This window comes from Lepisosteus oculatus, chromosome 3 (assembly GCF_040954835.1).
Source record: "Lepisosteus oculatus isolate fLepOcu1 chromosome 3, fLepOcu1.hap2, whole genome shotgun sequence".
Lineage (NCBI taxonomy): Eukaryota > Metazoa > Chordata > Actinopteri > Semionotiformes > Lepisosteidae > Lepisosteus > Lepisosteus oculatus.
The window spans coordinates 12,518,152-12,531,751 of record NC_090698.1 but is presented as its reverse complement, the minus strand read 5'-3'; the positions used below and the strand labels follow the sequence as shown (position 1 = coordinate 12,531,751).

Here is a 13,600-nt window from a genome sequence, read left to right as displayed (position 1 = left end):
TAAACTGGGCCTCTGAGCTGGTCTAAGCTCTAGATCCGCTGTAGGAACTGTTAGTCAGGTCTGGTGAGGTTGGGTGTAGAGAACGTGGATGGACTGAAAATAAGATTTGCAATAACATAATGTGTTGCCACAGTTCTGTGATGAGTGTCTTTTTCTGCATGAATGTCACAAATTAGCCTCTAAGCAGGGTAGGGAACCCAGTTTGAATTTTATTACTTGGAGTTTAATCAGAAGTGAGCACAATCCTTGTTTGCCAGCCATGTTATTAAAAATGCAATTTTCATTTAATAAAGCCTGTCTCTCGGCACACTGCTCCTTTACTGCTTACCCGAGATACATGGAGTATTCCAGTATTATTTAACACTAATATACTGTTTAACTGGGGGTGTTCCAGGGTCTCTCTCACTATCTCACTACTCGTATTTCACTCTTAAAGCAGGACTTGTTTGTTAAAGAATAGTAATGTGATGATTTCAAGTTTGCCATCAATACTAGACTGAAATTTCCCCCCAGTTTATGGGGGACACTTACATCGTGGTATTCCCCCTTGCTGTCCACACAGCCACAGCTCGACAGCGCCACACACTGGTCGCCGCTCAGCACGAAGCCAGGGTTACACTGGCAGCCCTCCACGCAGGCACTGGGGGGGCGAGGGCAGCTGGCATCAGCATACAGGTTGGCGCAGGTGGGGGGGCAGGGGGCCGTGCAGGGGGAGTACTGGCTGTTGGGGGGACATGGTAGGGCTGAGAGAGAGAGGAAGAGATCGGTTTGTTCTGTGTTTCATTTCACTCAAAAGCTCTTTAGAAGAAAACATCAAGTTTTAGCACATCAGACAAGATTTATTATGGAGTAGTAATTGTGATTACTAAAAACAAAAAAATGTGAAACGAATCTACAAAAACAGACTTTTTTATATTGTAAAGTTGGATTCACCAGGGTTTTAGAACTTGACTTTGCATCTCCAACTTTTTTATTGCAAAGAGAGAATGAGGACTGTGCACACCCTCCTCTGACACCCCCTGTCAGATCACTCACCCTGGGACTCTGCACAGCACCTTTGAACATTAAAAAAGTAAAAACTACACAAACAATCTGGGTTTTGATTGTTGTTTGTTAAGGGAGAACGCAGAGGGTCGGTCAGACTCACGGCAGAAAGTGGAGTTTCTCCAGGACACAGTGATCCCCAGACTCTGGCAGGCCTGGGCGTAGGCCCCCACGTTGTCGCACAGTGTTCCCAGCATGCCCTCGTACTCGCACATGTCGTACACGCAGTTCTGCAGGAAGGGCTCCTGCAGCAGGAGGGCGTGGCACTCCTGGAAGCGCTTGTCGAAGAGCAGCTCCATGCAGAGGGCGGTGTAGTGGGACTCCTCCTCCTGTGTGCACTTGGGGTCCAGATCCTCCCTGTCATCAGGCTGGCACCTGAGAGAGCCAGGGAAGACACACTGTACCCGCTGCAGGCTCTATGCTGTGTTCAGGGACAGTACCCTGTGTTCAGAGACAGTGCCCTGCCTGTGTTCAGGAGTGCTCTGTTCTGTGTTAAGGGACAGTACTTTGTGATTGAGGACTGTGCCCTGTGTTCAGTAGTGCTCTATCCTGTGTTCAGAGACAATACTCTGTGATCAAGGACGCTGCCCTGTGTTCAGGGACAGTATTCTGTTATTGAGGATGCTGCTCTGTGTTCAGTAGTGCTCTATCCTGTGATCAGGGGTAGTGTTAGATCTCTCACCCCTCATCACTGTCGCCTTCTGCCTTCCAGCTGTTGCCCAGCTGGACCACATCCTTGGCAGGGAGCCCGTCTGGCATTAGGCTGTCATCACTGCCGTTGTTATTGAAATTGCCACACATGCCACAGACCTGCAGAGAGAAGACGTTAATACTGGCACACACTGGCACAGATTGGGGCACTGTACTGTAGTGGCTTCTAGGTAGTGTCAGTGTGTGGTGCTGTGCTGTAGTGGGTTCTATGTAGTGTCACTGTGTGTACTATGCTGTAGTGGGTTCTAGGTAGTGTCACTGTGTGTACTGTGCTGTAGTGGGTTCTAGGTAGTGTCAGTGTGTGGTGCTGTACTGTAGTGGCTTCTAGGTAGTGTCAGTGTGTGGTGCTGTGCTGTAGTGGGTTCTAGGTAGTGTCACTGTGTGTACTATGCTGTAGTGGGTTCTAGGTACAGTAGTGTCACCGTGTGTACTGTGCTGTTGTGGGTTCTAGATAGTGTCAGTGTGTGGCACTTTGCTGTAGTAGTGTTCAGGCTTTGTGTCAGAGTGTAGTACCTTATTGTAGTAAGCTCCAGGAAGTGTGATTTCCAGATGATGCACCCCATCAAACCTCACAGTCAGCCCAAAATCTGTGTCCAGGACACTGTACACCCCACTAGTGGACAGGCTTGCCCCTGTCCCACTAATGGTCAGAGGAGTCAACACTCTACGACCATCCAGCTAGAGAGATGCAGAGAAAAAGTTTAGACACAACTAACACATATCAGAAACACACATTCTTTACAACAGTTACTCAGAACTACAGTACCTTCTTAACTTTGTTCTATTTACTATATTGTGTATACAATCAATGGGTCCAATAGTACAAAACTTACCATTTCTGTTGCTTTTCAGAGTGTGGTACTATGCTGTAGTGGGTTCTAGATAGGGCCAGAGTGTGGTACTGTGCTGTAGTGGGTTCTAGATAGGGCCAGAGTGTGGTACTGTGCTTTAGTGGGTTCTAGGTAGGGCCAGATTGTGGTACTGTGCTGTAGTGAGTTCTAGGTAGGGTCAGAATGGTGTACCGTGCTGTTGTGGGCTCTAGCTAGGGCCAGAGTGTGGTACTGTGCTGTAGTGGGTTCTAGATAGGGCCAGAGTGTGGTACTGTGCTGTAGTGGGTTCTAGGTAGGGCCAGATTGTGGTACTGTGCTGTAGTACTCAGGCACACCTTTCCCTCCCCCTCATGCCCTGTGTGGACACCCTGCCCGCTCCCTCTCTCTCCCTCTGTCTCACCAGCACTCTCCTGTTCTTGCTCAGAGTCACGGTGGCTCCCTGCAGCTGGATGGTGACGGAGCGCAGGTAGGAGGCTTCTGGTTGACCCCTCTCTTCATTCTTGGCTACGATGGTGAAGGGCGTCACCAGACTGGTGTTGCACACATCCACCAAGGTGTAGGTGCAGGTGCCCATGAAGGTGTGCATCACGCCATCGAAGGTGTAGTAGTGAGGGTCCCCAGCTATGTGACACACTCCCATACCTGTGGGATACAGGGGTAGCGCAGCCTTATCCCCGAGCTCGGACCTCAGAGGACCGGGGCACAGGTTCCTGCTCAGCTCTGCTGCCTTTCAGTCTACTGCACAGCGAATGGATCTGAAGTATAATGAGGCTGCACAGTGTATGAGACAAACGAAAAGCTGAAGCCCACAAATGTTAGTGTTACAGTAACAACTTGAACTGTTTTTACAAATATTTTTCAATTATTTGTATTGCTTAAATATTTAAATATTGTTTAAATTTAAATATTTACTTTGGGAAAAATAATATTTTCTTACTGTGTATCTATGTGGTGTTGTGCATCTGTAGACTATATCACCTGTCCATGTCAGAGCGGCATGTGTTCAGTGTCAGAGCTGAGTGTTCAGTGTGTCAGTATCAGTGCTGTATGTGGTCAGTGTGTTGGTGTTGTAAGTGTTCAGTATGTCAGTGCATGAGTGCTGCCTGTGTTCAGACTGTCAGTGTATCAGTGCTATGAGTGTTTAGTGTGTCAGTATCAGTGCTGAGTCAGTTCGTCAGTGCATCAGTGCTGTGTGTTCAGTGTGGCAGTACATCAATGCTGTGTGTATTCGATGTCCCAGTGCATCAGTGCTGTAAGTGTTCAGTGTGTCGTATCAGGGCTGTGTGTGATGAGGCCTCACCTGTAGTGTGGCAGCCCAATGTCCCCTCCTGGACACTACAGGCCTCTGCTGGGCTGCACCGCCAGGGCTCACAGGTGATGTTGTTAGAGGAGGAGCACACACAGCGTTCAGAGCAGTCAGACACAGGGAACCAGCTGTCCCCCACCTGGAGCACACACACACAGGGAACACACAGGTGAACACAGGTAAACACACACACACACAGCGTTCGGAGCAGTCAGACACAGGGAACCAGCTGTCCCCCACCTGGAGCACACACACACAGGGAACACACAGGTGAACACAGGTAAACACACACACACAGTGTTCGGAGCAGTCAGACACAGGGAACCAGCTGTCCCCCACCTGGAGCACACACACACAGGGAACACACACACACAGTGCTCGGAGCAGTCAGACACAGGGAACCAGCTGTCCCCCACCTGGAGCACACACACACAGGGAACACACAGGTGAACACAGGTAAACACACACACAGCGTTCGGAGCAGTCAGACACAGGGAACCAGCTGTGCCCCATCTGGAGCACACATACAGGGAACACACAGGTGAACACACACACACTCACAGGGAACACATAGGTGAACACAGGTAAAGATACAGAGGCAAATACACAGAGGTGGACACACACATGGGTAAACACACAGCACAAGCCAGATACACACAGAAATCCAGTACAAACAAATTACAGAAACAGAAAGGATTGCCGGAACAGATATGCACATTGCTCTTCTCAAAGATTGTTAAGATGATTATGAGGAAACCTGTCACTTTCAGAACAGCTTTTGCAATGTGAGCTTGTTCACACACAATGCTCTGATCTGATCCAAGCCTGCAGATCTTACAGGTGCCTCTCTTAACACCTACAGATTTCAGGTAACTTCTTATGCTAATTAGCTTAATTAAGGAGCTTTGATAAGTGATTAAATGAAGGTCACAGGACACTGTGACCTGTGACCTGTGACCTATGACCCTTTGACCCTGTGACCCTGTGAGGCTAGAGCTACCCATCATGCACCGTGTGCTGCATACCGGGCGGTAGCTGCCATCCTTGTCCACACAGCCGCACTGGTTGAAGGGGACACACTTGTCCCCACTGAGCACCATGCCAGGGTCACACACGCACCCCTCCACGCAGGGGAGGTCACAGGAGTTGGGGGCTCCGGGTTCAGTGCAGCTGGCAGGGCAGGCGTTACCACAGGGGGAGTAATGACTGCCAACCGGGCATGTGAGAGCTGGGGGGAGAGAAGGGGGGTTAATACGGACAAATCTGGGTGCTACAATTTAAAAAGACACTGAGAGAGGGGGCAGAGTAAGAGGGGATTACCAACAAGAGGGAAAGAGTGAGAGAGTGAGATGGGGATTACAGTAGGTCTTGACAACTGTCATTTTACCATTTACGATTTCACTTATTAGTAATCGGTCTGGACAACAGGGCCTTGGATAAAAAAAAAGCAGAGCGGGATGAAACCGAGCAGAAGGTTATTAAACACAACTTTCAGATCAGCTGCATAACAGACTGGGATCATGAGACGAATCTAGCGAGTGAGCCTCTCCCTGCCCCCCTGACCAAGCACCCCCTACGTGGCATCCGCATCACAGCAAGGTCTTGTGCTCATATTGTCACGAACGCTCCAGGTTCTGTGTCAGCAGTGTGGGGAATCACAGGCTGGGGACGACTTTAAAGGCTCACTGGGGTGTGGGGTGTGATGATCACAGAGAAATTCAAGCTAGACGCAGAGTCTATGTTGTTTATTTTAGCTGATTAAGTTTGTGATTACTGTTACTTCTTTTAGTTGTTCAATGTTATTTTAATCAACTTCAAGCCAATGCATTCATCCTTAAATTATCATGGTTGCTTATGTCTTTTAACCATACATACCATATACTGTAGTACATTATGCAACAGTATAGGGATGGACTTGGTTATATGTTAACTTGGCTGTTCTCTGCACCCAGTGCCAGGGGGATCTTAGTTGAGCGAATATCAGAACCTCATTTTAGCATCTCATTTAAAGAACGGCACTCATGCAGCTTAGTGACTGCACTAGGAGCGCCACCTACTGGTCCACCAACACCACGCACAGCAGCAGCCTCAGAACAAGTACTCACGGCAGAAGGTTTTGTTGCGCCAATCAATGGGCACACCGGCCTGGGCGCAGAGGGCAGCATAGGACTGCAAGGCGAGGCACAGAGCCACGGTGTCGCCCCCTGTGCCACACTGGTCGTACACACAGCTCTCCAGGAACACCTCCGGGGGCACCACGCTGTGGCAGGGCTGGAACACTCCTGCCAGGAGAAACAGGGATGGGGGCTTGCTAACTGCTGGGCAATGCAGGAATGAGAGACAATGATTCCTGGGTTCTGATCCATTCATCAGGTTTATAATGGCTCGAGGGAGAGTGGAGTGGGAGTGGGGTCAGTGTGATGGATACTGAGGGAGAGTGGAGTGGGAGTGTGGTCAGTGTGATGGATACTGAGTGAGAGTGGAGTAGGAGTGGGGATAGTGGATGTGAGATGTTGTGAGGAGCAGTATGTGACAGTGGAGTGCGAGAGAATGGAGTGGGGTCAGTGGATGTGAGGTGTTGTGTGGGGCAGTGTGTGATGGTGAAGTGGGGTTCAGTTTGGCACAAGGCAGGCGCCCAGAGGCAGCACTCACCCTGGGGGTCTATGATCATCCCACAGCTGGTGGGCTTCTTGGCTTCAGCCTCAATGTTCTTGTCACAGACATCCACCCCTCCATCGTGGGAACACCTGAGAGACAGAAAGTGGTGGGCAGGAGGAGAATGAAGTGTCTTGTAGGAAACTAAAACCCATCTGAGATGCTCTTGACATGAGCGATTCTGAAATCAAGACTCAGCAGATGCCTAGGTTCCACTATGTAGACTACATTCCACTATGACCCTTCCTGTCATCATGGTGAGAGGGACTGACAGTTTGCACTATTTTTGTACTCTCCCAATGTGGAGATGCCTACAGTTGATCACTTCCTCATGGTGTTGCAACTCCTATACCAGCATGGGCTGTGAAAGCTCTCCTCCCACACTCCCACTAGGAATCAGCTGAACTGCTGTGAAGCACCTGCCAGCTCCACAGTGGAGCAGGAGAGAGCTGGCTGACATTCCTGCTCAGGAACCCTCAAGTCCAGGGACTGGCACCATTCAGGACCCACTGTTAGCCAATGGTCCAGGCCTCCAAACTGGCAAGCAACAGAGTACAGGACTCAACCTGAGCTGGAAGTGAGCACCTTAACTGGGTCAGCCATACAGGAGCACCTGGCACAGCGCAGGTCATCTGCACCGAGAATGCATGACCGAATAATGCAGAGTAATACACAGCAGTCAGACTCACTCGGTGCGGTTGTCTGGGACCTGCCAACTCTCGCCCAGTTCACTGGAGCTGTCTGCTGGCCTGCCATCTGGCCTCAGATTGTCATCACCGGGTCTGCCATTATAGTTGCCTGTGGGGCAGGAGAGATACATTGTTAAAGAGACTGAGATACACTGTGACTGGGGGAAACACACTGTCAATGAAAGATACGCACACTGTTGCTGGGATACGCGCACTGTCTCTGAGACACACACACTGTCGCCGGGACACACACTGTCACTGAGACTCTGCTGAATCAGTGCTCGGAGATTTGGCAAAAAGGTGTCAGTTTGGGCAAGCATAAAGTGGAAGTGAGAGCTAGCACCGAAAGCTCTATCTCAATGTCAGAGCACTGAATCAGTGGGGAAGAAAGCCTTAAATAGCCTGCTTAATTAATCGATTGGTTTTGGGATCGAGATTGAGACATGAGCTTTTTGAGAAATGTGTCCTGACCACAAAGGATCACACAGGATCGGAGGGAGGTTGAGAGCCCCTGTAAATGTTCGGGTTGCCCAGGGCAACGCCGGGAAACGAGCTGCTCCCTGTCAGAGCGTAACACACCGTGGTGCCCTGATAAATGTACTTGTAAGGCACAGTGGACCATTCTGAAGACTTACAGCTGCTATGATCATGATCACACCTAGCACCCACGACAGTGAAGGAGAGTGAATCTGTGTCTGAACCAGGAAGGTCCCAGAGGCCTCTTTGGTATGAGTGCAAGGAAGATGATGATGATGACGACGAAGAAGGCCCTCACCGCACAGCCCACAAAGCTGCTCGCTATAGGTGGACAGCACACTGACGTCCGCATGGTGGTTTCCATCAAAACGCACACGTAGCCCAAAATCCGTCTCCACTGTGACAAAGACCCCGCTCAGACGCACGGTCACCCCCTGATCCAGGAACACTGGAGGGGTCATCTGTACCCCATCCACCTGGGAGACACACATGCACAGGGTCTGATATTCTTGAAGAATGCAGGTTCTTTCCTTCTTCATGCATATAGCAATAAGTCTTAACCAATAGAGCAATACTTAAAATACTTAATTTAGAAAGCTTGTTTTTTCCATCAAACACATCTTATACAGGCAATCTCCAGTGCTCTTGCAGAGTGTAGGCTGAGCCCTACAGGGCTGGAAGGGTTGTCAGTGACAGTCCTCGCCCTCCAGGGGGCTCTGTGAGGCCTGCGAGCTCACCTTGTCAGAGGAGGAGGGTGAAGCACTCTCCTCACCCAGGCCATATGGAATGAGACGGGGCTACAGTGAGACCAGCCAAGTGATAGTTGGCTCCTTCAAAAGGGAGGGGGCGTGGAGGATGAACATAATTATAAGTGCTGATGTGAAGTTGTTCTAAAAACTATCAGGGGCTACATCCCAGCTACAAGGCCCTGTATCTGATTCAGCTATTGAGTGCTGCTCTGTGGAGAGTTTCCCTTCGTGGCTTAAACACTTTGATCGCAAGTTCAAGCCTGGGTCATGTCAATAACTGACCATGACCAGCATTCACCAAGGGAAGGAAGGGGATTAGTCAGCCTCCACTCTCTCCTGGCTCTCTTCCTGTGGCCTCCTGGGAGCTTGTAGTCACCCAGTGCTGTCAGTGAAAGACGCACGTCTCCTCCAATCAGAGTTGATCCTCCAGTAGAGAGAGGGGCTACCTATGATGTGTCAAAAGGTGAGTGGCTGCAAAGTGGGCTGGGCTGAGGAATGGCCCAGACTTCCACCTTCTCCCCTGTGTGCGGTCACGGGCTTTGGAACTGCAACCAAGACATGTTTAGCACATAATAGCCCATTCCACATCGGTTGCACATGACAAAAACTAATGTTTTGATTATATATTTAATTATTGATTAAAAATAAAAATAAAAGATCCCTCTCGAAGCTTGATTCTGGTCCTTTCCTTCAAGAGGAAAAGAATTAGGCCCTCTCCTTCCTCATTATTCTGGCCTGTCAGAAATGCTTCTAGTGTCACCTAGAACTGGATACAGGTTTAATAGATTGGGGAGACAGTAGCACCCAACCTATACTGTCATCTATAAAAACGTCACACCAAATTACAGGGGGACCTCTCAAGTGTGGCTGACCTGCACTCTGCGGCCTTTGCTCATGGCGATGGTGTGCTGGTGAACTCTGACCCTCACGGCCTTCACGTAGGACACGTGCTTGTTGTTGCCACGGTGCTCGTTTTCGGTCACCACAGAGAAGTATGGCAGGTGTGAGGAGGCGTTGCACGGCTGGGACAGCGTGTAGGAGCAGGAGCCCTGGAAGTGGTGGACCTTCCCGTCGTAGGTGGTGTAGTGAGGGTCACCTGTGGCCGAGCACGTGGCCCTGTCTGAGACAGAGGAGGTTGTCCATTCAATATACCAGTGCTCACTAACACAGTACAGTCTAGTACAATACAGTATAGATTAATAGTGCATAGTACAGGGCAGTGTGGTCTGTTACACTACAGATTAATGCAATATAGTTTAAGAGAGTATAATACATCTTACCCAGTCCCTGGCAGCCATACTGCCCATTTTGCAGCTGACAAATCTCCATCTGGGAACAGCTGCTGTTATCGCAGTGGATTACACCCTCTCCCTGGCATACACAGCGCTGGGTACAGCCTGGCAGATACCAGCTCTCATCCACCTGCAGCACAGAGTCACAGACAGACTGAGATGTGCAGAGACAGAATTTCAGTCTCAATCACCTGCAGCACAGAGTCACAGACTGATGAACAGAGACAGCACTGCAGAGTCTCAATCACCTGCAGCACAGAGTCATAGACTGATGTGAGAGAGGACTGCAGAGTCTCAATCACCTGCAGCACACAGTCAGAGAGAGAAACACACACTTAGACAGCATGATAGTGTGATTAGTTATTGATTACAGATTGGTGTACGGAGATTATTTAATACATTATTGACTTATAGTTGGAGGCAGAGGCAGTACTGTCAATGAAGAGTTACTGATTAAAGATTGAATCACAGAATGATTTATTGGTTATAGATGGAGACATGGGAGCAGTATGATTAGATATTGAGACTGAGACAGAGGAGTAGTGTGATTGAGTACTGACAGCAGATGGACGCAGGGTAATAGTTTGATCCATTTTTGATTACATCTCATCCAAAGGATGGCGCCTATTTTACAGTATAGTGTCCCCGTCACTGTACTGGGATATTAGGACCCACATAACCGCAGGGTGAGAGCCCCTTGCTGGCCCACTGACACCTCTGCCAGCAGCAACCTTAGCTATCCTAGGAGGTCTCTGGTCCAGATACTGACCAGGCTCAGAGGGTTGTCAGTTGTGAGCTGAAGAGTGATGTGGCTTTTAATAATCCCTTGATGCAGGAAAGCAACAGTCTGAGCCGGGCAAAATGAAATCTGAGTGAAGAGCCCTGAGGGCAGTGGGGGGCACTCACAGGGTGGTATGAGCCCTGGGGGTCCACACAGCCGCAGTCTCTCAAGGGCACACAGCTCTCGTCGCTCAACACGAAGCCCGGGTCACACTGGCATCCCTCCACACACCGAGAGCTGCACCCCCCCACTGGCAGATGGCCGGGCACACACGTCTCGGGGCACTGGCTGCCACACAGGGTGTAGTGACTGTTGGGAGGGCACAGCAGAGCTGGGGAGAGAGGGGAGAGAGGGGAGAGGAGGGGGATTAATCCACACACACTGGCACCTCATTGTTCACCTCAGTGTCACATCTGTCCCGTGACAGACGTGTACCCATGCCCAGCCATAGTCACGGGTCATGTGTGATGCAAGAAAGACAGGAAATGGTTAAACAAGGGAACTCTTCTAGGGATGTTGAATACTATAGCACTATCGCTATCACTATCACTATCACTGCTTTGAATGGGTTTTCTCTTAGTGCTCTGGATTCCTCTCTCATGCCAGAGACAGACAGGCTGGGCTATTTGGAGACTTTAAACTGTCCCCCATATATGTGAGAGCACCAGCGACGAAGTGGCGGCCACATCTAGGGTGTAGTCCTGCCTTGTGTCCTGTGATGGACTGGCGTCCCGCCCAGTGAGGGTGTGTCCTGCCTTGTGTCCCATGGTTCCAGGACAGGCTCATGGATGGATGAAGACCACCGTACATGATCTGTGCACTAAAGCTAAGCGAGAGAGAGAAAAGGTGACACAAGGAGAGAGGGGTAATGGCACTCACGACAAAAGTCTGGCGCCCTCCACTGGTGGACAGTGGCTCCTGCAGCCAGACAGGCATCAGTGTAGGCCTGCAGCTGGTCACACAGAGTCTGCAGCAGCCCCTCGTAGCGACACATGTCGTACACGCAGCTCCAGAAATAAGGGTTGGGGTCTACCACAGCGATACAGTCCCTGCAGGACAGACGCACAACTCAGCACGGATATCCACAATCACACCATACTCACAACTCAGCACGGATATCCACAATCACACCAGACTCACAACTCAGCGCATGTATCTCACAATCATACTACGATGCACAACTCAGTGCGAATATCCCACAATTACTCCAGACACACAACTCAGCACAAATATCCACAATTACACCAGACTCATGACTCAGTGTATGTATTTCACAATCGTACCACAATGCACAACTCTGTGTATGTATGTCATTGTCTCAGTGTGTGTGTCAGTGTGTCTGTGTGTTATCGTTGTTTAAGTGTGTATATAGGGGTCTCACTGTGTGTGTGTTTCAGTGCCTCAGAGTACCTGAAAGGACCCTGTTTGTTGGTCAGTTTGCCACATTTTTCCGGTTTGGCCACTTCTGCGCCCAGGTGTTCATCACAGGGGTGGTCCGTGTCATTGCCAGGGCGACAGCTGTGGAGGGAAACAGAAAGTGGAAGTGAGACTCTTGTCCCACAATCCCTGTAATTCAAAAGCCACACACATCGTACCCTGGGCCATTCATGACAGGGCACCTCAAGGCCCTGCAGGGAAGCAATGAGAATGTTGCGAAGAAAAGCAGCCTGGTTGAGAGGAAAGTGGGACAGGCAGTACCACAAGCCCAGGGTGGGATAAAGGGAGGCTCAGGTCTTGGGTCCTGGAGCACTTGGTGAATGAGTTTGGGATTGTGGAAAAGAATTCCCTATTCTTCAGTATAGGGAGAATAGGATTTTGGTAGAGAATTTTAGACTGGAGAGTAGAATTGTAACTGAGAATTCCCAGTTGGAAAATTGGAATGTGGCATAAAATGCACACAGCAGCCCATGGTGGTCTCCGGTTCGGACACCCTCAAAGTCTTTGTACTCACGTTTTGTCCTCGTCTTTGTCAGTTTGCCAGCTGTTGCCAAAGTCATCCGAGTTTATCGCCTGACTGCCGTCTGGCAGCATGAAGTCGTTTCCGGCATCGTTGTCATAGTTACCGCATAGGCCACACATCTGGTCATAGTAGGAGCTGAGGGGAGGGAGGGGCGTTACAGAGGAACAGACACCAGATTAGGAGGATGAGGCTATCAAATAGAAGCCACAGTCACTCTCGCTCTCCCTTAGACTCACATATCTTACACACTCACATTCTTGAACAAAACCTCACACACTCTTTTACACCCTGACATACAATCACTCACACATACCCACTCTCACATAGTGTCTGGACTACATTTCCCAGAAGCCTTTGGGGGGGGAATTAACTGTTGCTGCCCTCAATCACCTGATCAGTCCAAGGAAGGTGATTGGTCAGGTGAATGTTTACACAGCAGGAATCAGAAGCTTTCTGTGTTAGTTAATGAGTCTACTAGCTAGAAGCTGAAGGGAGATATTCTGTTTGAGACTGTCTGACCAGAGGCCTGAAATTCAGGAACATTGGACCATGAAAATTGTGAGTGTTTCACTTTGAAGAGTTTGCAAAGAGGTCTCAGTAAGGGACTGGATCCCATGAGGAACTAGGTCTCAGGGGCTCGGTTGTGTGTTGAAGCAGGTAGAAGCTTAGTAAGCTGCTCGAAGCAGAGCCAGGTTTTCCTTTATATTGTTTTGCTTTTTGGTGGCTGGTTTTGATTTCCTTCGCTTTGTAATTAAAGAGCACTGGTCTGGAAGCTTATTTGTGTGGTGATATTTATTGTCTTTTTTTAGAAGCCCTGTTGTGACCTGCCCAATGGAGAAACACAGCACAGCAGATCACACCCTGACGCGCTGGCTCACCTGGGCACAGTGATGTGAGCGTAGTGGTTGCCGTCCCAGCGCACTGTCAGCCCGAAGGGGGTGCTCACAGTGACGTACTGCCCTGACAGGAAGAGGGACATCCAGGGGGAGGGGGAGTGAGGCAGGGCCACCCTCAGACCATTTACCTGAGGGGACAGTGAGAGGGATTCGGTTTCCAGCTGCTTTATAGGACCACAGATGCTCACTGCATTATCTGTGTTTACAGAT

The 13,600-nt window shown here is 49.8% G+C and overlaps 1 protein-coding gene across 1 annotated transcript in view; it reads right to left on the bottom strand.

Moving 5' to 3' along the window:
• zanl (zonadhesin, like) overlaps nucleotides 1-13,600 on the bottom strand; it is a 41,274-nt gene that overhangs the window by 9,888 nt on the left and 17,786 nt on the right. Inside the window, exons 22-39 of the mRNA XM_069186867.1 lie at nucleotides 13,373-13,518; nucleotides 12,486-12,629; nucleotides 11,945-12,052; nucleotides 11,414-11,583; nucleotides 10,660-10,865; nucleotides 9,742-9,883; nucleotides 9,334-9,581; nucleotides 8,011-8,188; nucleotides 7,236-7,344; nucleotides 6,544-6,638; nucleotides 5,997-6,173; nucleotides 4,917-5,119; nucleotides 3,886-4,030; nucleotides 2,986-3,227; nucleotides 2,269-2,433; nucleotides 1,727-1,854; nucleotides 1,148-1,419; nucleotides 532-743 (exon numbers count right to left, since the gene is read on the bottom strand). Coding sequence (XP_069042968.1) covers nucleotides 532-743; nucleotides 1,148-1,419; nucleotides 1,727-1,854; nucleotides 2,269-2,433; nucleotides 2,986-3,227; nucleotides 3,886-4,030; nucleotides 4,917-5,119; nucleotides 5,997-6,173; nucleotides 6,544-6,638; nucleotides 7,236-7,344; nucleotides 8,011-8,188; nucleotides 9,334-9,581; nucleotides 9,742-9,883; nucleotides 10,660-10,865; nucleotides 11,414-11,583; nucleotides 11,945-12,052; nucleotides 12,486-12,629; nucleotides 13,373-13,518 — 3,090 coding nt within the window. The remainder of the gene's footprint in view (nucleotides 1-531; nucleotides 744-1,147; nucleotides 1,420-1,726; nucleotides 1,855-2,268; nucleotides 2,434-2,985; nucleotides 3,228-3,885; nucleotides 4,031-4,916; nucleotides 5,120-5,996; nucleotides 6,174-6,543; nucleotides 6,639-7,235; nucleotides 7,345-8,010; nucleotides 8,189-9,333; nucleotides 9,582-9,741; nucleotides 9,884-10,659; nucleotides 10,866-11,413; nucleotides 11,584-11,944; nucleotides 12,053-12,485; nucleotides 12,630-13,372; nucleotides 13,519-13,600) is intronic.